Here is a 23,322-nt window from a genome sequence, read left to right as displayed (position 1 = left end):
TAAAAAGGACCACAGATCTGCCAGAGCTTTCACTGGACGAGTTGGTGGTATAATGTGAAAAGATCCTGGCTTTTTTTTTTTTTTTTTTTTTTTTTTTTAAATCATCTGCATGCCTAGAATTTGGAAGGGAGGGCAGGTGTTCCCTGGTAAAGCAGAACTTCAGAAAAAGGAAACAAGTGTGCTCCAGACATGGAAGCCTCTGGTCCTGTCCCTGAATAATTCTCTCTTCCTGTAGCTGCAGTCCCATTTGCTGGTGCAGTTCGCTACCATCTCATGCTGCTAATTAGTCCCAGCTAATGCTGGCTCAGCAATTTCCCTCTTGGGAAAGAGTCAACATCTGAAATGGACAGTCTTATTTTTATTTTTTTTAATTCTGACTCTGAAATGACATCTTCCTGCAAAGCCAAAGATCAAGAGACTGCCATAATAAAGGAAAACAAACTTCTGATTGGAACCACTGCATCTTTATTTCGTACTATAAATAGAATTCCCCTCTATTTCCCATTCCCTTACACAAGTAAATGAAACGTGTAGCTGCATGTACCTCTATTCAGTAAAATACCAGCACAAATGGCTTTTTGCCATGAGGTAAGCCAACTGTGTTTCGAAGGCACTCTGCGTTTGGTTACAGTTGCATGCTTTACACTTACACCAGCATCTTGTGTTCGGCAACGCTGCTGACTCTTCACGTACTTCTTGGTGAACTCCTTGGTATATGAATACTCCTCCTGGATCTAGGGCTGACGCCATCAAATTACTGTGCTTTGCTTCACTCTTCCCCACCAGCATCGGCACTTAGGTGAACAAAAAGGTGGTGTTGAGGTGATAAGGAACTGAGATGTACGGTGCGCCTTGTGTTTACAGAGCCGGTTTTCTCCGGGGATGATCTCATCACTTAGATGTCCACAATGAAACTGCCTGGCTTACCAACATGTAGCTGACACAACCAGCTCCTGCTGGTCATCTCGGAGTCATCTTGACCTTTAGTCTCTCTTATGTCTGCTGTACACAGCTCTTTATGTGACTATGTGACTATATGTTGAAGAAACTGCAGGTTCTGCTGAGTCTTTGGACTTCAGGTACTTCACTTCTTGTCTTTCGTTAGGCTGAGTGATTAGGTAGGGCTGAAGAGGGGGAGAAGGTTTGGCTGTAGTCTTGCCAAATGTGTTTCCCACTACTGGCGGTGCTTTTCCACAGCATATGACAGCAAGCAGTGTGGCTTCATAGCATGGCTGGGGCAGAGGCTCTAGCATTTCGGAAGACGCAGAGGAGGGCAAGGATTTGCAGTGATCTGGTAGTCTAACAAGAGGCGCGGCTCTGACTCGCTGCTTTTAAGAAAAGTTTCTAGAGTGGAGGGAGCGCTGTGTAACTGCTTCCGGACACCAAGACTGCCAACTCCTGGATCGACATCTGCTTGTTGAGGTAACAGTTGTACTGAGCCATGGTCAGCCTTCCACTCTTCAAGGCATCCTCAATTGAAAACTCCCTACCAGATTTCCTGTCGAGGATCACGGAGGATTCCCCATTGGGACCCTTTATTGAGATCTCTTCCCAGTCACATTCCTGGCTCTTCAACTTGACAAACAGGCTCCATTCAATGAGGCCAAGCACGTGAGCTTCCTCTGGAGACATTTCCTTGCCTGTGTCGGGATCAATAACCACAATGGAGCGCCTCAGGTGGTTCTCTCTCTGTTCCCTCTTGATAGCCACCGTCTTGAGGCGATTCTGGAGTTGCTCGATCTCTGCATCTTTTTCTCTGGATAACTGCTTCAGCTCATCTAACTCTCTTTCCAGAGCTTGGAATCTGGAGTCCAGGTTTATTCCACTGTCCATGTGGGTCATGTTTCTCAAATCCCGAGCTTCTGTTGCCGTGAGTTCAATCTCTGACTGCAGTCTCCTTGTTTCCATCAGCAGATTCTGTTTTTCAAGGTGTAGTTTGTGGTTTTCCTCTCTTAATAAGTCTAGCTCCTTTGATGACTTAGAGTTATTGAATTCCACCTCGGACAGCCTGGTTTCGAGCCTATTGATATCTGCATCTAGCTCCCTCTTACGCCTGCTCTCCTCCTCCAGGTTGCTTTTCAGCTTTTGAATCTCATACTCCGTGTCTCCTTTGTCCACTTGGACGCTCTCTGAAAAGACCACTTTCTCTTTGACCTCCATCTTCTCCAAAGAAAGAAGCTTCTTTCTCAGGGCTTCCAGTTCAGTTTGCAAGACTTGTCTCCGGTGCTTTTCTTCTTCTAGCTCCAGCTTGAGGAGGGAGTGCTCCTTCTCTTGCTGGGGATCTTGCTGAAGGATCACTTTCTGTTTCACAGTTACTCGTTCTGTTGTTTCTCTCTCCTGTTCTTCTAACTCATTCAACCTAATTTTCAGCCTCTGCACTTCCAGTTCCGCCTCTCTGCGGGCCTGTCTCTCTTTCTCGAGTTCTTCCAGCTGACGCTCTAGCTCAGACCTCCTCCTCTGCAGCTTGCGGAGCTCTTCACGGAGGGAATCAATTTGCTTCAGCTCACTCTCAATGCTCTGCGAGAAGGAGTTGACTTCAGCTTTCAGGGCAGGATCTTGCTCGTACTTCACTACCTCCTGCTGGACCACTTTCTCCTTCACCTGGGAAAGCTCTTCCTCCTTCTGCCTTACCTTCTCTTCTTGGAGTAGCCGCTCCCTCTCCAGGTCAATGTGCTTCATCTGTTCCTCTGCTAGCTGCACTCTCAGGGACTCGACCTCCTCTCTAGTCTTGGGGTCTTCGCGGAACTGCAGAATTTCTTGAACAACTTCCTTTGTGTGCACTTGAGGTTTGGTATCTTTCAAAGCTTGGATCTCTTGCTTCAGCTGGTAGATCTCAAGGTCAGCTCTCTCAATTGCTCCTGTCCTCTCTATGATTTCCTCGCGGAGTCGCTGTAGCTCCTTTTCAGTTTCTGGATCGTTCTTGTACTTAATGACCTCCTTAATGACTTCTTTGACTTCTACCAGTGGCCCTCTGTTCCTCAGAGCAGCCAATTCATTCTGGCAGCTCTTTAGTTGCTCGTCACCACCCCGGTACCTCCTCTCCTGCTCTACCAGCTCCAAACGGAGGTTGGCAACTTCATTTTCCGCCTTAGGGTCTGGGCGCACAATCTCACGCACCTTCTCCTGTACAACCACCTTGGCATTCTCTTCCTCCAGCAGCTGGATCTTCCTGAGCAGCTCAGCCTTTTCCCGCTCGTTGGAACGACCCTTGGATTTCTCATCTTCGTACTGGCGCCGGAGCTCGTTCACCTCTCTCTCAATGGTCAGGTCTTTCTCCACCTTCAGCACCTCCTTGACAGTAATTTTGCCCTCAGCGATGGCCCGTTCTTTCTCAAGGCGTTTGAGCTTCTCCTGGAGGAAGCTGAGCTCTTCCTCATGCTTCTGCCTAAGGGCACTCTCCCTCTGCTTGTTCTCTTGCAACATCCGGAACTCCATCTCCAGCTGGGGATCGTTCTGCAGCTTCAGCACCTCTTTCTCCGTTACTTTCTCCTGCTCTTTGTTCTTCTCGCTGGACAGCACAGCGATTTGTTGGCGTAGCATATTGACCTCATTCTCTCTGGTTCCTTCCTGCCTCCTGAGCTCTTCCAATTCTTCTTTGAGCCTCAGGATTTCATCAGCTTGAGCCTTGTCTTGTTCAATGCGCAACACCTCTTTCACTATGTACTCCTGCCCTCCTTCTCTCTTCTCGTGCTCCAGAACACGCAGCCTGATTTTAAGGGCCTCCAGCTCATCCTGGAGCACCTGGTTCTTTCGCTGCTCTTCCGCTAGGTTTTGCTGCAGCTTGTGGAAGCTCTCCTCCAGCTGGGGGTCAGGCACTTTCTTCACCAGTTCCTTCTTAACTAACGTTTCTTGGGGCTTCTGGTTTTGCAGGTGGACAATGTTGTTCTGAATGGCTTTGATCTCGGCTTCCAGCTGTTGCCGACGCTGCGTCTCATCCTCCAGCTCTTTCTTCAACTTCCAGACTTCTTCCATGGGCCTTCCAGACTTCTTGGTCTGGACAAATTCTTGCGTTACTTGAACATCTGGTTGCTGTTGTTGGGGGGGAAAAAAGCGTGTAGTTAATATTACCAAATGATCATACTCGGTGCTTATCTTCTGTGCCTCCTGTAACAAAACCACAGGAGGATGTTAATCTGGGCTAATGGAGGCTGCCTGCTGCCAACACTGAACAGAGCACATTGGCAAACAGGCTTCTCCTGAGCTGCTCTCTGGATTTCCAGCCTGAAAATTGCTCTCAGTGATGCCAGTTGCTGACAGAGCAAAGCTTTGAGCCATGAGGGACACAAATTCTGGCCTGGGCAAAAAGGAAGTGTTAAAAATGACATGGAGCTTCTGAGGATGAGGGGAATATACTGCTGTGGGGACTGGAAAATGCAGAGAGGTCGTGTGCCCAATTCCTGGCAAACTGATTGAGTCTGCTGGCTGATGGGCTTTTGGGGCAGGAAATCCAGCTACATTTGTTTCCAGTTCAACTTGTAATAGCAAAAACACGTGTATATCGTGTACACAAATATTCTTTCAGGATCATACTGCCACAGCCTGTTGGAGCTGTGTCGTATCCATCTACCAGCTGCAAGCAGAGACCCAAGCCAATAGCCACAGCACGCTGACCCTCCCGAGCCTCCCCACGCGCAGCACATGCTGGCTGGCCCTCAGTTACCTGCCGCAGGAGGTTCTGAGCGAATTCCAGGTTCTGCAGCCTCTGTTTATTCACAGCATTTACTTCGGTGAACTTCGCTGCCAGAACAGCTTCCTACGAGAAAAAGATGCATTCAGCCAAGATGGAGCCAGAGGTGTTTGGTCAAGACTTGCTGAACAGAAACAATGGCCAGGCCCTAGAGCAGTAATGCTGGGTGCTTTTCTAAACCCTTCCTACCAGCTTTGGGGGAGGATGGGCGGTTTTTGTTCACGTGTGCACACTTACAGTAATCTCACCTCCTTAGACTGAATGTTTCCTACTTGAGACTTGCAAAAAGAGATCCAACCAAGGAAGAACCAGGTGGACACTTCTGGCTGCTTGCCTCGATAGGCAGGATGAGTTTGAGATGGGTTTTACACAAACAGATCCAGCGTAAATACGTGGCTTGTGCCCTGCCCTCTCCATAAGTATTTATTTCTAGGATGCTGTCTGTGGCAGCAACATCTCACTCCCTGGTTGAAAGTCTTGAGTGGAGAAACGTTTTCAGGATTTTGGCTTGTGGAAAAGGAAGTGCTTCCTTTCAGAAAGAAGTGCTAAATCTGGTGTTTTCCCTCCATCATTCCAGCCACTCCATCCCCAGAAATCAATGGCCTCAGAATGATGAAAAATTCCTTCCTCCCCTGGTCTTCTGCCCTCCCCCGCAGTCCCCTATGGGGCCAAGGCTGCTGACTGTAAAATAATTGTTTGAAAAATCCCTGTTGGTCCTATAAAGCTGTCATCTGCTTTAGCTCTCTGTAGGCTACTGCTTAGTTACCTCTTCTTTTACTTTTGCGGCTGGAGACTGGAGCCTGGGCTTCTTGCTTGTGTACCCGTTCCGGCCACTCTCTAGGTCGAGGATGGACCGTAGCTTCTCCGCTTCCAGCTCGTAGTCCTGTGGGAAGAGGTTCCCAAGAGAAAGGTGAGATTACCGGGTCCCCTTCGTGAGTGGATCCCTCCTGGACCCTGACTTTCAGGATGTCCTCCCTTGGCCCAGGGTTTGGGCGAGTTGCTGAGGGCAGGGGGACCTGGAGTGCTTTGGCAGAATGTCCTGGCAGGGTGTGAGGCGGGTGCTGCCTGTCCTGCAGCCCAGTGACCGGAGCTGTGTGCCCAGACTTGCCAGGTACCACACCGATAGTGGGCGTGGAGTGGAAACCCTCCTTTCACAGGCAGCAAACCCTGGCTTACGGCCAGGCTGTCTCAGTGTTAGAGCACACATCACCTGGGTTTGGCTCCTCAGCTGTCTGGGCAAGGGCACTAGGCTTCATAGGCCTTCTTTAGGCAGCTCTCTGTAGGACGTGAAGAATTCTCCCACTGGCAGAATTGCAGTTCTTACCTTCACTGCCTGCTGGTATTGCTGAGCTGTGGTGGAGACCTTCTGCACCTCCTGTTCCTTGCTTGCGATGTCACCAAGGAGCGCCTAGGATGTGTGGAGATGCATGTCAGAGGGAATGCCAAGCCCAAAAGCTTTGTTAAGCCTTTGTGAGGGTTGCCTTTGGAATTACAACACTGAGAATTGCAACCTCCTAGAGCTGCTTTGCTACATACAAACAAGTCACAGACAGGAGAATGGGACCTTACAATGTAAAAATAGGTAAAGCCAGCAGGTCTGTACACTTCTCCATTTTATGTGCAGAAGATGTCTAAATCTATTAATTATCTTTTTGTGTTCCTTTTCCTCTCCCCCATGTAGCCCAGGGTTCTTGTGAAGAATTACCACTTGGTTCTTCAGCTTCACTTCCACTTGCTGGATGTTGTCTGTCTCCTGCGGCTCGTAGTTAGGTATGTTGCAAAGGAACTGGTTGATCTTGTCATAGTTGGTGCGGTAGTTGGAATAGGCACTCCTGGCTTTCTGTAGGGTCTGCGTTCTGTAGGGGAAATCAGCTGAATGTCAGTACTAGCACACCTGTTGTCTTCTGCAAACAGGTCCCGCTTCCCCTTCCCCCATTCCCTGAAGACACAGGTTTGAGCCAGTTGTTCTCCACCCCACTCTTCTGCAGGAATTGGTGCCGCGTGGTTGGTATAAAAGGAAGCAGAAATCAAAGGAGAAAGGAGTCATGGGGCGACTGCAGGGAGAACGAGGAGGATGCTGAATACTGGGTGTAAGCCTTTAGTGAGATAAGAAGGTACAAGATGTGACATGATCCGGGCAGAGGCAGATGTGGGTGGTGACAGCTCAGGCACTCTTACTGCATCCACACAGTGGCCAATGTAGTTGCTCTTGCCAAAGTCCCCATCTCTGTTGCAAGAGCACTTCCTCCTAGAGGCTGCCCACACCTACCCAGTGCATGCCAGGAGCCTCTATTGCTTCCTCCTTAGTCCTCCCTGGAAGCACTTCTGCAACTGCTTGTTCCTAGACTGTGCTATGCCTCTTCCAGATGCTGCTCTACTGTAGATATCCCAGCTCTCCAGGCTGGTCCAGTTCTAGCTAGATGCTGTCATGGAGTCTTACCTGTGGTCAATTTGTTTGCTGAGGTTGTTGAAGCGCTGGTTGAGTTTGTAGAGCTCTGCTTCCTGCCGCTCGATGTCAGGGCAGTGCTCTTGGAACTTGCTGGCCAGGGTGTTGGAGCACGTCTTTGTCCTTAGCAAGTTCTGCTCTGCTTCATTGAGCAGGAACCTTTTGGATTGGAGCTCGGAGCCCATGGCCTGTGGAAAAAGCAGGAGAGAGAAATTCTCTGGAGCTGCACAAGTGCCAGACTTTCATCACTGCTCCCCCTCGACTCAAGCTGTTGTGCTGGAGCTGCAGATGATGCTAAGGACTGGCTGAGCTGCAGCAGTGCTGCAAGTTCTGGAGAAAAGCAAGTTAGAGCTGAACTGTAAGCAGAGCTGCCTGGTAAACCAGCTGGGGAGAAAAGTGAGCTCTCTTCTTTGTTAATCTTTAGAAGCAAGCATACTGTGTGTGAAATGTTGGGTGCTCCTCCTGCAAGCCCCCCGGGTTACCCCGTGCCTGTGGGTGCAGCAGCTCCGGAAGGAGCTGTGAAAGCCCTTGCATGCCAGTCTAAACACAAGGCCTTGATGAAAAAGCTGAAGAAGGATGTGAAATTGTGGCCCAGTTCTTGGCCTTTCTAGCAGAACGATTGCCAGGTCAGCAGGTTTTCCTTTCCAAGATAACTGTTCCCAGCACGCTGACAGGTCCAGCCCTTTTCTGTACCAGGCCTCTGCATTGCTTTCCCCAGACCACCATATCTTTTGCTACTCTGCTTGCCCATTAGTTAAATCAGAAATACTCAACCAGCATTTGCTTTCTGCTTTGGGGATGGGAACGGTTTGTGTTTAAGGTCTTTGCATAGGTTCCTCTCCTCCCATGGGAGCACCTGCTGAGCTACACCTGGCAGGAAACCTGAGGAGAAGCTGCCTCTGCTCAGCTGTGGGCATCGCTGCAGTCAGGTGAGGTCCCAGCTGGGGCAGCCTGTCCCTTCACCTGCTGCCTCACGTTTGTGACTTGAGCAGCAACTCCCACAGCTCTCCGAAGGTGTTTCTGTGTGGGGAGCACAGCAATAGGGTAGAAAACTGGCTGGAGATGGCACTCACCAGCAGCTCTTCTTTCTTGCGATCTATCACGCGCAAATCCTCTGGCACAGTGTCATCTGTCACCAGCTTGTTCTCATACGTGGACAGCAGGTCTCGGCCCTGCTGGAGGCTCTTCTCGAGGTGCGTGGCCACCTCAACTCTGCATGGACACGAGAGCAAAGGTGTTGAAGCACACCTGCACCAGTTTCCCGCAGCATGCCAGGCTCAGGCCGTGACTTACTTCTCCTGGGCGGCGCTGAGCAGCTGGACCACGCGCTCGTACTTCTTGGTGGTGTTCTCCACCTTGTTCTTCACCAAGGTGGCGCTGCCAGTGTTCGGCACGGATTCAATGAACACCTCGCACTCCTGGATCTTCCTCATTTTCTCTGGTTCAATGCGACGGACCTCATTGGTAATGTTCTGCAGGAGAAAAACACAACCTTTGTAGCAACTGAACCAGGACCTGGTGGCTACAGCAGAAACCGGCTGACCTGCAGCCGTGTGATGCAAGAAGGGAGGGCAGGGCTGAGGTCTGCATTTGGTGGCCGGTGCCCTTCAGCCCGTGGAGAGCATGAGGATATTCTCTATCCGAGTTTGTATCCAGCTCTGTTGGGGCAAGCTCGCTAACACTTAGGACGTGCTGGCACAAGGTGGCTCTGGCTGGAAGGGCTGGTTCACAGCAGCTCCAGCTCTGCTGGAAATGTGCTGGGCTCATCTGGACCCCTGGGCTCTGCGCCCTGAAGGATGACTTCTCGCCTGGACAGCCGAGCGCTGCAGGCAGTTGGAGCAATTTGCTTTCACTTGTGGTGGCACTTGGCTTTTGACACAGCCCTTGGCCGGTGATGTAACCAGGAACCGAATTTCCTCCTAAAACAAGGGAGGTTTGTGGCAGGGAGCCTGGCCTAATTAGGGGTCAGGAGGAGAGGAAGGCAGCAGGACATTACAGCACTGGAGCCTAGCGGGGCAGGTGCTGAGCTGCGCACAGGGAGAAGCAGTGCCCTGGAGCTTAAGTGTTTGGGCTGTGTTTCTTCTTTAGCTGCTGGTGGTGGTGGCACTGCTCCATGCCCTCATGCTCCAGGAGCACCTACAGCACCCTGAAGCCCACCACGGAGCCCCCTGGGGGTGACCTTGGCATTTGGAGCAGGGTCCCCGTGCAGCACCACCCCCCTGCTTCATACCTTCAGGTCCTTGGAGCGCTCGGTGCTGTCCTGCACAGCCCGACTCTGTTCCAGGGGCGGGCGGAGGTTGGCTGTGATTGCTTTCTCCAGCTTGTCCAGGTCGCTGTGTACTTTCTCCAGCCCTGCCAGGAGCTGGCGGCCCTGAACTGATGCAGCGTCTGGGTGAGGAGAAAGGAGCAGGTTAGAGCCAGCTCAGTCCCACCACGCAGAACAAAACCCATGTCCTCCTTGGCTCCTTGCCCGCTGTGACTACAACTTGGCTGCTCCAGCCCCACACGTGTCCTAGCTGCCTGGGGACCCTGAACAGGGGGGAAGCTGTTGGTGATGTCCTCTCACCACAACCAAGCAGCAGCCCAACATTTCAGCCATGGCTGTGAACCAGCCACCAGTAAGAGCCCAAGGGAGCACTGGACGGGGCTGTCCTGTTCCTGTGGGGTCCCCCTCCCTGCAGGTATTTGGGATGAGTGGAGGTGGCACTAAGGGATAGGGTTTATGCATCAGACTCAGGAGGTCAGGCTCATGGTTGGACTTGATCTTGAAGGTCTTTTCCAACCTTGATGTTGCTCTAATCCTGGGGTTTGGAGCAGTGTGTGTGCTGTGCTCCACCCTCATCTCCTGGGCAGATGAGTGTCACAGCATCGCGGGGTTGGTGGTTGAGGGGACAAGGCAGAGCCCCCCCCTTCTAGTGCCTGGGGAGGGATGAGCTAAAGGCTGCCCAGGCAGAGCCGCACCTCCGATGCTGTCGGCCTTCAGCCCCTCGTAGCGCTGCTGCAGGATGTTCTTGCAGTTGGCAGTCTTCTCCTTCACGCTCACGAAGCTGTCAGCGATTCTGCAAAACGGGACAGCACGGGGCTGGGGTCAGAGCCGGCCCCTCGCCCCCCAGCACCCGTCCTGGCTGCGGAGGTGGGGGGTGAAACCCAACCAGGGGCGCCCTGCAGCCTGGTGGCAGGGGGGCAGCCGAGGTGCCTGCCTGCACCCCTCGCTCCTGTGAACACTTTCCAAAGGGATGGCCCCCCCCCCGAGGAGGGGAATGTGGATGGAGGGATGGGGAGGGCAGAGGCTGTGGTGGCAGCAGAAGGATCTGTCCTGGCTGAGCTGCACGTACTGGTCTGCCAGCGCTACCGCCTCCGGGTCCGGAGGGGGGATCATGAAGCAGACGCCCGGGGCGCTGATGGCATCTCCAGTGCTGTCTGTCACCTCCCAGACGTCCCCGCTGTTCTTCTGCAGGGTGTAGTGGGCTCCGCGGGTTATCTGGCCCTAGGGGACAGGAACGGGCAGTGGCCACAGGTCAGGATGTGCCTCCCACCCCACTCCACGCGCGGCACCACCCAGCATCTGCCCTGTGCAGAGACCTCCTGCCCTGCTGCTCCCTCCCTGCAGTGCCCGGCTCTGAGCTATGCCTCTGCTCACAGCAGGGCCGGGACATGCAGGGACAGCACCCTTGGGTGCTGGGGACATGGATGTGCCCTGACTGCACCAGAGGGATGGTGCTGGGAGTGAATTTGGTCAGAAACACGCCTGGATGTCGTCACCATCCCGGTGTGGGAATGTGATGGGGCCGAGCTGTCGCAATACCAGGGAGGGGGTGTGACAGGCACCGTGTCTCTGCATTCCCCTGGCCCCATCCCGCTCCTCCCCAGCTGCACAACCTGCTCGCCTTGTCCCTGCAGAGCCCGTTCCTTCACCGGGTGTCACCTCTGGCCCTGGCACCCCCGAGAAGCCCCCGGCGGGCTGGTACCTGCTCGCCCTCGTACTCGCACAGAGCCTCCACGGGGACGGGCTGCGGTGGCGGCTGCCGGCGGTGCCGCAGGGGCAGGACGTGCTGGCTGCGCTCCTGCAGCGACCGCACCACGGCATCGTACTTGTCCAAGGCCTTCTCCTGGTCCTGGCATGGAGGAACAACCAAAGAGATGTGGGAAGGAGGGAGAGGGATGAGCTTTTGCACCCTCCCAGCTGGGGAAGAGTTCATACCATGGCTGCTGTGGTCCTTTGCCAAGCATGACCCCCCGCTGCATTTAGGGCCAGGCTGAGGACGGGGGCTGTGTTTGTGTGGTCACCGTGCTGTGGCACCAGCCACAGGCATCTCCTGCTTGTGTAGTCTATGGATAGCCCCATCCCCAGCAATTAGCTCTAATTAGCCCCTTGGAAAGGCTCTGCAGGGGTTGCTCTGTAGCTGGCTGTGCAGGGGGGTATCCTGCAGCGGCTGCTGGGCTGGGAAGAGAGGGGGGGTTCCTGACACCCCGGGATGTGCTGCAGCACAGACAGGTCCCAGTAGGTGACCCCACAGCTCATCCCACCAGCTCCTCCAGCAGCGGGTCTAATTATGCTCCCGCCCTTAACGAGCACCGGCTCAGTGAGAGAACAAATAAAAACCAGCCCAGTGAGCAATTACGTTGCTGTGGGAGAGGCAATCTCGAGCTCAAGGAGGGGGAAGAGCTGGACACAGGGAGGCAGCAGCAAGGGCTGGGTGCCTGCCCTGGCAGGGCCAGCACCCATGGGTGTCATGGGGATGCTCCGGCACCCCCTGGTCCTGCCTCCAGCAGTACTCACATCCAGCTCCCTGAGCAGCGACTCGAGCTGGTATCTGTCCTTGAACTCAGGGCTGTATTTTTGGTCCAGGTCTGTATCCACCTTCTTCAAGAGATCCTGGGCATCCTTGGCATCTTTCTGAAACTGTTGAAAGGTGAAATCCCCGGTGAAATCCCCAGAGAATCCCTCCCCTGCTGGAGCAGAGGCACAGCCTAGAGGTGCCCGCAGCAGGAACGCCCCAGCCAGGCGGTGTGGGCAGCAAAAGCCTCACAAGGGCATGGAGAAGGACAAGGAGTTGCTGTCTGCGACAGGGGAGCTAGGGAAAGACTGCTGCAGGCAAAAATAATGGGGCAGCCTGCTTTTTGCATTGTTCAGTGCAGCTTTCCCTGCCCTCCCCGCCTTCCATTTGGGTTCCAGGTGGACAGGGTGGTGCTGTCCCCAGTGCCAGCGCAGAACGGGGGGCTTCTCCCAGCGGGGGCTGAGCAGGCGCCCACGAGAGGCAGTGCCTGGGCTGGGCACCCCGCTTCCACCTTGGCAGGAGCCTCGTCACGTCCTCAACCCGCCCAGGCTGTGGGAGAGGAATCCGGCCCGACCTGCTCCCCGCGGAGCCTCCCCGGCTGCCAGATGCGGTTTATCGGGCAGCCATCTGTCTGCAGCACCCGGCCCTCGCGCGCGCTTCCCGCAGGCAGTGCTGCAGGTGCAGGTCCCACACAGAGCCCTTCCGCTCCCGGGGGGCGGCGAGGTGGCAAAAGTTGGAAATTGGGGGAAATTTCTTCTCAGAAAGGGTGGGGAGGTGGTTGCGAGTTTCTCAGGGAGGTGGTGGAGTCACCGTCCCTGGGGGTGTTAAGGAAAGGCTGGACGTGGTGATTAGGGACATGGTTTGGTGGGTGATGATGGTAGGGGGGTGGTTGGACCGGATGATCTTGGAGGGCTTTTCCCACCTTAATGATCCTATGAGGAGCTGTGGCCAAGCAAGTACTGCACTGGCATCTCTCTGGCCCAGCAGCGCCTCGTGGCCCCCAGGCTCTGGTACCTTGTGGAAGTCCTCCATGAACTTCAGGTGGCTCTCCTCGCAGATCAGGAAGTTGAGGTACTCCTTCCAGTCGGCATGGACTGCCTCGATGTGCGCCTGTAACACCGCGCGGCCTCAGTGCTTCGTGTAACAGGCCAAAAGCAGCAGCACCCGCCCCAAGCAACCAGACCCCGAGGGGCTGCGAGCCCCCCCCAGAGGCTCCTGGCTCAGAGCTGGGGCAGCAATGCCATAAAGCTAGCCCAAAGCTGGGGTGCTGTGATGGGACTGTGGGCAAGGAGGCAGCAGGTCCCACAGCCTGATGTTCACCTTGCCATCGGAGGTGGAATGTGACAACGCAATTTATCCCTTGAAGCTGGCCCAGGACAATCACCAGAGGAACGGGGAGGGTGGGAAGAGCTACTGGGTTTTCTCCCCACTCCCCCAGACCCCCACACACATGCAGGTATTTCCCGCTGGAGGTCCCACGCTGGAGTGCCCCAGGGGGCTGGAGAGCAGCCCCAGCGCTCACCTCGATGGCGTTCTTCCCGGGGTGGTTCTGGGCCAGCAGCTGGTCCCCGTCCGCGTGCAGCTTGTTGATGGCCTCCTCCTTCTCCTCCAGCTTCCGATGGATGAAGTTCTGGAAGGAGACAGGCGGGATGCTGGTTGATGCCCACACCAGAAGGTTGGATGTGGAGTTTAGGGACATGGTCTAGTGGGTGACGGTGGTAGGGGGATGGTTGGACCATCTTGGAGGGCTTTTCCAACCTTAATGATCTTATGATTCTGAGGGGACCCTGGGTTAATCCTGGCTGTGAGGGCCCGAACAAGACCAAAAGCACGGTGTTCCCCTACTGCAGCTTTCATTTTTCCTTTCCTTGCAGATGTCGCTGAAGGTGAGATTTTTGCCAAGCTAACACTGAGCTAAAGGAGAGCATCGTGACAACTCAGTGCTGAAATTACTGGTTCCTTCCACCCATTTTAAGTTTTGATTATGGCTCGTGTCTGACAACTTGTTTGCCTGGAGAACAACCTGCTCTGGGAGGCCAGGAAGTGTTTGTCACAACGTGATTTCTTCTGGCAGTGGCATGATGTGCAAGAGACACCCACTCTTCTGTGTAAGAACTCATAAAACATTCCCCTATCACCCACCACAGGTGTGTAATGTATGTCCTATGTCACAGAATTACTCAAATATGTAATTATTTACATGTGCAAAATTCAGGCACGCACACGCACTGGCATTTTTGAATAGACAAATAGGTGCTGTGAGTAAACACCTTAGCTAACAGAACACAGATCGGGGATAGAATTTAATTTGCAATATTTTCCCCCAGGAGTGATGTTAATAAACATCACCTCTCTCGTAAAGGCAGAGAAGACTTGGAGAAGAAACTAAATGTTATTCAGTGAAAGGGAAAATAAGTAAGTAGGCCCTACAGTGGTTACACTGCCGGGTTCCCTCTCTGCTTTATTTCTGGTGGGAGGCAAGGACCGGCGTTACTGCTCTGTCCCCTGGAGGTCTCGAAGTGCTCCCTGACGGAGTGGGGAAACCGAGGCAGAAGGGGTGAGCGTGCACCCACCTCGTACTGGCGGCGCCGGCTTGGGTAGTCCAGGTTGTGGTCGCTCCAGTCGTAGTGCGTGCGGTCCTTCGCCTGCTGATCCAGCCAGTAGAGCTTGTTGGTGCAGCGCTGCATGTAGTCCTGCAGCGCGTTCAGGTCCTGCTGCCGCTGCTGCGAGCTGGCCTGGGAGGGTAAGGGGAGAGCTGAGCCCCGCGCTCCGTTCCCCACCCCACAGCGCAGCTGCGAGGGGCTCGTCCCCTCCCCAGCCCCCCATCCCAGGGGTCTCCTACCAGCAGTTTCTGGTACTTGGTTTGCAGGTCGCTCACGTATTCCTGGTAACAGGAAGAGAAAGGCGACAGTCAGGAGGGTGGTTGAGGCAGGGTGGGTGAGGGATGGGGATGGGGATTTTATGGCCTTTGCCTCCTCGTTAAGCTAGGGCCGGTGCAGGATGCTCAGCTCCGAGGTCAGGAGCAGGGCTGGGCACCCACCCAGCTGCCTGTCCCCCCCCACCCCAACACGGCGTGGCCGAGCTGACCTTGGTGCCTTCCTTGGTGACGTGCGGGCCGATGGCCATGACCTCGTTGTGGAAGATGTTGTGCTCTTCTACCTGGCTGTTGACCAGCGGCAGGTCAGTCCCGAAGCCCTTGCCACATAGCGCGTCCTGCAGCACACAAGGGGGGGGAAATTAAGGACGGGACAATGGGGCATGGTGGCCACAACCTGGCTCCTCTTGGCCACCAGAGGTTGGACAGGAGCGGCGCTGGGCTTGGACAGGCTCTGCTGGCTCATGCTGAGGGACACAGAGGCTGGCATGGGCTGTGCTCCCCCATCCTGGCACCACAAGCTGGGTTTGGGGTTTTGAGAGGTGGAGGTGATGCAGCAGCACTGCTGGGAACCACCGTGCACCATGGACCAAAGCAGGTGGAGGCTGGGGGGTGGCAAGCCAGGGAAGAGGCCGAGCCTCCAGCATCTGGAGGAGAAGGCAAGGGGGGCCCTGGCAGCAGCCTTCCCGTGACCGCCGGGCAGTTACTGGGAAACCAGCAGTGTGGTAGCAGGATGGGAGCCAAGAGGCACACGCTGGGACAGAAGACCCCAGGCAGGGGCACTGATGCCCCCCTCAGTACCTGTTTCTCCTCGATCACCGTGGACCAGTTGACCTGGGGCTCAATGTGCTGCAGGGAGAAGTTGTAGATCTGGTCGTGCTTCACACGTAAGTTTGCCACTCGTTCCTTCAGCTGCCGGATGCTGCGGGAAGGGAAGGACGAGGTAGGATGCAGCCCGTGAGCATGGACCGGGCCTGCCATTAGCTGGAGGTCATCCCCTGCCAGCCCCGGCAGAGGCAGCACCCTGGGGACCTTGGCCAAGTAACTTGGCTGGGCAGGCGTTGAGCAACGAGCTGGGGAGCAAAAGGGCAAAGGCTCTGCATGCCTGTCCCCTGCCAAGGCTCTCAGCAACGCCTCCAGCTCGGGGCAGGGGGCAGATGTCGCCCCAATGTGCTTTGCCCAGCACTTTATCCACAGCTGGAGAGCAGTGGTCCCAGCTCGATAGGTGCCCAGGGATGGCTGCAGGGTGTGCGTGGGGGCTGCTGTCTCTCCGAGTCCCCGGAGAGGGCTGTGCCCCCCCCCAGTACTCACTCTTCTGTGATCATGTCCCCCTGGGGGTGCTTCATGTGCCTGGCAATGGCCGCGTCCCCATCCAGCACATAGAGCAGCTTGTCCGACTCGGTGAGCTTCTGAGCCGTGAGCTCCTTGTACTGAGCTTGCTGGCAGGCCTTGATCTTGTGCAAGTCCTGGGCAGGCGGAGAGGGGGGAGAAATGATCACAAAGGGGACAGCGGCAGCATCCAGCCCGCTGTGGGGTGGGTGCCAGGCACGGTGTCCCCCACCCATGCTGCTGGGCTGCAGCGCTGGGCGGGGTGGCTGGGGGGCAGGAGGAAATTTTGGGTCCCTTCTGCCACCCCTAAGGGGGTCTGCGTGCTTGGAGGAGCCTGTGGGCGTGGGGCCGCAGCTTGTACTCACATTCTGCATGCGGGAGTCGGTCTCCACGATGTTTTTCTCCACCTGGTCAGCATTTTTCTGCAGGCGCTCTATGAGCTCGGTCAGCTCTTTGCTGGAGATGCTGGGGAGGAAGAGGAGAGGGAGAGGAGCTCGTCGCCCCGTGGGGGGCTGCTCTTGGCACGCTGCGGCCCTGCCACATGGCCGGGGGCCAGCCGAGCCCGCCCGGCGCTGCAGCTGCGCGTGACTCACTGCTGCCTTTCCAACACTTTCCAAAACACTCCGAAACGCCGCTCTGCCAGGAGGGGGGCGGTGGCCGGGGCCTTCCCAGCGCGGCGGCAATGGGAGCGATGCCGCTGCCAAGCCCGACCCTCCCTTGGCACGAGGAGCAGAAGGGCCGCTCGCAGCGCAGGGCTCAGCTACACACCGTCCCCAGTCGCTTTGCCCCAGCACCCCCAGCCCCTCCACGCAGCATTTGCCCTCCCCAGCACTCGTACGGAGCGCTCTGCCTGCAGCAGCCCTGCCTCCCTCTGGAGACATCTGCTCTGCAAAGAGGTGCACGGAATTTACACCAAATAAAAGGGGACGGGGCAGCGCAGGCTGCATCTGAGCTTGGGCACTTCACCTCCTGCTAGGCAGGGTTTCTCCTTCCCTCCTCTGCGTGCGCAGGGTGAGGGGGGTGCCAGCCTCTCCCTGGCAAGGTGCAGAGCCGGCCGCCTGCTCTGCTTCACGTCAGCGAGGGACTGCGCGGGGCCAGCCAACTGTGCCCAGCAGAGACGGCTGAGCTGGAGCAAATGCTCCTGCTAATGCACGGAACGGCCCGTGCCACTGTGTTTTCATTGCCGTGGTTATTTTAAACATTTCATCTCTTCTGTCACTTGGGCTGCATTATCGCTGCGTGCCAAGAAGCTGCGAGGTCCCGGCTGGCTCCGCGCCCCACCGGCAGAGCAGTGGCACTTGGGGCTGGAGCACCGCAGCATCTCCCCCGCAGAGCTGCTGGCATCGCCCCGTGGGGCTGGGCCAGTGATCATCCACAGCACCAGCACCCGGTTTTGTGCCCCCAAGCACTGGCGGAGCCCACAGCTGGCTGCAGCCTGGCCGTGCCTGCTTTGCCTTGTGGACCGAAGCCATCGCTGAAGCCTTGGCTCGCTCCGATCCCAATCATTTATCGAGTGGGGATAATGAGCCTTAATGACCTCATTACATGGTGGCGGAATTAATCTTTATACGGCGCTTGGAAATGCTAATTGCCGTTACAGGAGCCCTGTGGCTCCTGCACAAGCTGCTCCCCGGAGGGCAGGGGGATGGGGTCCAGGCAGGGTCGCAGCGTCCTGGCTGCTTGGGGGCTCCTGCAGCAGCCCCTGGTCCCTCCTGGGGGCTCGGCCACCCCAGCACAGTGTGAGCAGCTGGTCCCTGGGGAGGACTTTGTGGTGGCATCCCCGGACATGTGCCCTTGGGAACAGTACAGGGTCCTCAGGGGCCACACATGGTTGTGGTGAGGATACTCCGGTGCTCACAGCCCTTCCGATGTGGTGCTGGGGAAGAAGAGCTTGGCCAGCTGGGTCTGGCCAAATTCCTCCCAGCACTGGTGCTGAGTTTCGGAACAGGTGCCTGCCACCCATCCTGCCTTTTTCAATAGGAAAAAAAAAAAGCCCCAGGCTTGTTCCTCCCCACCTGAAGCCGCGCCCCTGCAGGCTGGTGCTGTTTGACAGATCCACGGAAGCTTGCGCTTCCCCGAGAAGCTCTGGCATGGGCAGGGTTTGTGCTGATATTTCTTTTTATAGAAGCTGCATCACCAGAATGGTGCTGAGCGGGGTGGTGGCTTGTGTCTGTCACCGCTGCTTGCCAGGGCGAGCGTTGGCTTCTGCTGCCGGGTCCCGGCTCACCCCATGCGGGCAGCCTGGCTGCACAGAGGCTGATGCAGTCCCTGTGTCTTTGAGCGAGCCCGGGGATGAATCTCTGGGGTTTGAGTGGATTGATAGCGTGGCTGCAAAAGCCATCCCAACCGACTGAAGAGGCTCGGAGCTTTTCTAGCTCTGGTTTTGATTGTGCTGAAGAAGCTTCCAAATTGTATGAAGGACATAACGTTAAGCAAGGGCTGGCTTGGGATCCGTGGCAATGCTGCACATCAACCGAGGCTTTCCAAGCTGCTGCTGGGGATCTGGTGACTGCAGACCCCGGCCTTAGTGCTTGCTTGGAGGGCTCTGCATCAGCACAGCCCATCTCCTGCATCGGGACCCAGCTGTCAGCCTTCAGCTGGGCACCGCCTCTGCCAGGAGCATCCTCACGGCCCCACTGGGACAGCTGGCATGGGGCTGATGCACTGGGGTGAGATGTGCCCCATTTTCCTGTGCCAGGGCAGACGGTTTGCCCAATAATCCAGAGCTTGCTGCTGAAGTACAGGTGCAGTGCTTGGGCAGGGAAGAGGAAACGCAGAGAGGCTCCACAGCGCTTGCTTGCAGCGAGCAGGAGCACGCTCTGGTGCGATGTGGGCATCACCCTGCTCTCCAGGCATCGCCTTACCCAGTGCAGGCAGCAGGAGAGGTTTGCTGTCTCCAGTTCATGCGAGAGCCTGGCAGGGCTGGCACCTTCTGGGGCTTTGGGAGGGGCAAAGGTGATAGAAACCTCCCAGGGGACCTGGCCCAGGTGCCCGGGACCTGGGCATGGCAAGGAGCCTGCAGAGAAAAAGGTGAGGCAAGGCCCAAACAGTGAGGGCTTTGTCCTGAAAAAGGAGAAAGAAAAAAAAAATCCCTGGAAAAACTGGCTTTGCCATTTCTGAAGAACTTTAACATTTCCAAGGACTTTTCTGGTCACAGAGGAAAAAATGATAGCATTCATGAAAAGCTGCGTTTGACAAAAGCCCTGTTGCTGTTTCAGAGAGGCCGCGGGATGGCCTGGCCAGGGCGAAGGAGCGGGGATGATTCCAGGGCGAGGGGAGGGTTTGCTCCGGGTTTCTCACAGCTGGGGAGCAGGGAGGAGGCAGCTGCTCCACACTCGAGCATCTGTTGATGAAACTTGTATCAGGGAAAGCGTTGGAGCCGTTCTCTTGCTCTTCAGGGAGAGAAGATGTTTCTGCTGTGGCTCACCAGGCTTGGGAGGCTTCCAGCTTCACTGAGAGCTGCCTGGAGGTGCTCGGTGTTCCCCTGCAGTGCCAGTGGAAAGAGCCCAAAGACTCCTCTGGGGTGCGTGAGCATCTCGTGGAGCAGGGGACCCCCTGTCCCCAGCTTTTCAGAGTGATACGGTGATTGCTTTGAGGAGGCAGAAACTTGGCTGCTGAAAACTCCTCCCAAGGAGGCTGCATTGAGGGGCACTGGTTTCCAAGACAAATTCTAGCCTGGACCGTCACTGCCCACCGCCCCCTACCAACACATTCAGCCTCTCGCCTTGTCAGCACGTTCCAGAGCCTCGCAGCCCACCACAAAACACCGTCTGCATTTGCTTTTCAGGGCTGCAGCTCGGCTCACCAACGCCCGGTTCCTTTAGGGTGCTCAAGGTCTGCCTGCCAAACCCCGACCAAGGTGCTCGAGCAAAAGCCCGTGCACCCGCTCAGGTCTCTGACCTGTGCCGAAATTTGCACCTCCTTCCCTAGCAGGGATGTGACCTCTGTTCTTCCCCGTTTGTTTTTTGTTTTTTGTTTTTTCCCCTCTCCCCCTCCAAGGCTGTGCCTTTGCTTGAAGCTGCTTGGAGCAAACCTCCCCGCGGCGCGGGTGCCTGGACATGGGCAGGGTGACAGCCGGCCTGGTGGCCCCTTTGGCTTCTCTGATTGCTTCCTTATTCACACGAGGAGGGGAGCTCACCCACACCCCTAATTAAGGGTGTTCAGATGGACATTTTGTGGAGTTTCAACTGTGCTGGATGAACGTGGTCCCCGGGAGAGCTCCCGTTTGTGCTGACAGCTTGGGGGCTGTGCTGGGAAACCCTCCCAGCCTCCTCCACAGGCTGCAGCTGCCCCCGTGTGCGGTGTCCCCTCCTTAATGCCCCTGGGCCGCTCAGAGCTGTGTTGGCACGGGATTGTGGTGGAGCAGAGGACAAAGGGGCCGGGCTTCAGCTAGCGTAACGCTGGTTTGGGAGAGATCGGAATCTGGTACAGAGCTGGGAGCAGCGCACACGTCAGGGCGGAGCTGGACAGCAGGGCTGCCAGGCTGAGCCCAGCTTGTTGCTCTTATGTTTATCTTCCCCTGAATTAATGGCGATATATTATTGTAATGTGCATGGAAATTAAAGCAAAAATAGGCCAGGCGATGGCGAGGCTCGCTGCGCTATAAATACAGAGCAGCTCCCTGACTCACCGGTTGTCTATTCATTACTGCTGACTCCAGCCCTGCAAAACAGCCTCCAGAAATCGGTGTCAGCCCCGCAGCCAGGGCCTCCGCCGAGCCTCCAGCACCAGCCCCGAGGTAGGGCCGGGCCGGGCAGGAGGGTGCTGGGTCTCCTGGGATCCCGCAGCCGCCCCGTGTTTTACGCTTCCCGAGCTCTCCATGGAAGAGAGGAGCCCACCTTCTGGTTTCAGAGCATGGGAAGGCTACCAGGGAGGGTGACTGGGGGGGCTCCCCCATCCGTCTGTATCCTGCCTTCCTAGGGGCGTGGGACAACCCCACTGGCACCACCACTTGGTCAGCGCTCGGCTCCTCCAAGCACCGCTCACCCAGCAAAATGCTTTTTTATCTAGCTATAAAAGTCACTTACATGCTGCACCCCCAGCCCTGCCCCTCCTGGCACATCCAGCCCCGGCAGCTGGGTCTCTCACAAGGCTCCTGGGGATGGTGCCCTTGCCTCCCGTCTCTTTTTGGAGGGATGGAGAGGGGATGGGGATGTTTCTGTGTAGGGACTTGGGCCCTGGTCCTGTCCACTTGTGCATCGGGAAGACAGAACCATGGAAAATGAGGGCTGAGGAGCATCTCCTGCACGGTGGGGGAGGGAAGGGTGCTGGGTGCTGGGGACGTGCTCTGGGAGCAATGGGTGCTGCCGAGGCCGGGCACACCAGGGAGCCCAGCTCACCCTGAGCATCCCAAATCATCTTTGCCTCTCCATGGCTCTGCAGGGTTTAATGCCACTTCTGGGGAAGCCACAGGGACGGGGACAGCAGCTCCTGACCAGGGTGCAAGCCGCTGCAGGAGGTGCTCCCCAAACCAGCCCTCGGTCAGCGCCGTGCTACCCCCGCGGTGCTTCGGGGCTCGTCCCCTGCCCTGGAGCTCAGCTCTCGCCCACCCCACAGCCCCTCTCCGAGCACGGGACGAGGCAGGACGGCGCGCACGGTGTTGAAATGCCTGTTCCCGTTTCCACAGCCTGGTGTTCGGCTGCTGCTGGCAGCCCTGCTCGGCTCTTCCAGCAGCACGGGCGGGCGCTGGCGGGGAGCCTGGCAGCGCCTGGAGCACGGGCCGGGGCGGCGGGAGCTGCTCCTCTCCCACTGCCTTCTCCTGCAAGTGGTTCAACCGGTCCCACGCCGGCTTCCCCATGGCGGGGATGTTTCCCCACAGCGGGGAGTGTTCCCCAGACTCCCAGGTGTTTGTAAACTCCAACGCAGGAATTAACAAATTGGGGATAATGGGCGCAGCCCCCCCCCTGGCTGTGCGTGGACACTCGGGAAGCACGGACCGGCTGCAGGGAGGGAGGGGGGCCCAGCCCCAGCACCGTGCTGCTTCCCCAGCTGGCACAACCCAGCCCGAAACACGAGGTTTCGTTCTGCCCCACAGCCTCCAGGGCGGGCGGCCTCCCGAGCCCCAACCTCCACCGCACCCGGCTGCGGGCACCGACCCCAGCTGGCAGCCGGGGACCCCAGGGCACAGGCACCAGCCCAGGGGTGGGGATGGTGGGGCAGGTGCCCACGTCCATCCTCTCCCGGCACCACGACGCTGCTCGGGGTCCCAAGCCGTGGGCCCAGGCACGGTGCTTTTCCCTGCCAAGCCCTCCGCAGACGCAGCGGGGCGTTCGCACCTTCCTCCGGCGGTGGGATCGGGGGCTCGGGGCCGCCCCTCTCCTCCTGGGACGGGGTACCTGGCAACCCCTGAGCCAGCCTGGCCCCAGAGAGGGGACCCATTTGGTCCCCTGGGCTCCCAGGCCAGGGCAGCACCGTCCCCTCTGGGGACCCCTCCTTGGTGCAGGGAGGAACAGGGAGGCTGCTGCTCTGAACCGAACCTGACATCTTCCGAATCGATCCCAACACCAAATCGATCCCATCACCAAATCGATCCCAAGAAGCTCTTTGGGCAGAGTCCCCTCTGCCCCAGCGCGCGGTGGATCGCGGCCGTGCGTCCTCGCGGGGAGGAGAAGCTCCCTTTTATTATTTTAACTGCGTCCTTCCGACGGGCACGTCCAGCCCTGCTCCTTTCTGTGCCCGGCACACCCGATCCTCGTCCCCACGCCAGCCCAAAGAGCTGATGGCAAGGGGAGGGCAGCAGCCACCGCCCCGCGGCGGGGACCAACCTCGGCGCCCCGGTGGCCGCGACCCCAAGCGGGGCTCTCAGCACCCCCCGGGGCCGGCAGCTCGGCACCGGCAGGCGGGCGGCGGGGCAGGGGAGGGGGGCAGGGGGTCGCTCACCTCTTTTTCTGCACCGAGGGGCTGTACTTCCCTTTGTTGCGCTTCCTGAAGAGCGAGTGCATCGCGTCCCCGGCCGGCGCCGCCGCCGCGCTCCGCCAGCTCTCGGCCCGCTGCCGCCGGGAGGCTCTGAGCCGGGACGGCGGCGGGAGGCGGGGCGGAGGCTGGGGCTGGAGGGAGGCTGGAGGGAGGCTGGAAGGAGGCTGGAGGGAGGCTGGAGGCTGCCTCCTGCCCTCCCGGGGCGGCGGGCGAGGGGCACGGCCGGGGCTGGCCCGGGGCGGGGCCGGGCGGGGGCTCCCTGTCGTGGCCCCTCGCCCTGTCACCGCGGTCC

At 57.3% G+C, this 23,322-nt stretch overlaps 1 protein-coding gene across 1 annotated transcript; it reads right to left on the bottom strand.

Annotated features, from left to right (window-relative positions):
• Window positions 1-448: 448 nt before the first annotated feature.
• PPL (periplakin) lies at window positions 449-23,168 on the bottom strand. Its single transcript, XM_084537443.1, has 22 exons — window positions 22,995-23,168; window positions 16,481-16,580; window positions 16,098-16,252; window positions 15,588-15,708; window positions 14,999-15,124; window positions 14,754-14,795; window positions 14,485-14,646; window positions 13,434-13,541; window positions 12,926-13,021; window positions 11,914-12,036; window positions 11,102-11,248; window positions 10,469-10,620; window positions 10,095-10,192; window positions 9,364-9,521; window positions 8,427-8,605; window positions 8,207-8,345; window positions 7,128-7,321; window positions 6,393-6,543; window positions 6,012-6,095; window positions 5,454-5,570; window positions 4,661-4,753; window positions 449-4,029 (listed from the first exon to the last, which is right to left on the bottom strand). Exons 1-22 carry the CDS (start codon window positions 23,054-23,056, stop codon window positions 1,345-1,347), a joined length of 5,292 nt encoding a protein of 1,763 aa, XP_084393569.1. The 5' UTR covers window positions 23,057-23,168; the 3' UTR covers window positions 449-1,344.
• Window positions 23,169-23,322: the final 154 nt, after the last annotated feature.

The sequence above is a fragment of the Aythya ferina genome (genome assembly GCF_964211825.1).
Source record: "Aythya ferina genome assembly, chromosome: 15".
Lineage (NCBI taxonomy): Eukaryota > Metazoa > Chordata > Aves > Anseriformes > Anatidae > Aythya > Aythya ferina.
The sequence above is the reverse complement of the archived record's forward strand: the minus strand, read 5'-3'. Positions and strand labels throughout refer to the sequence as shown.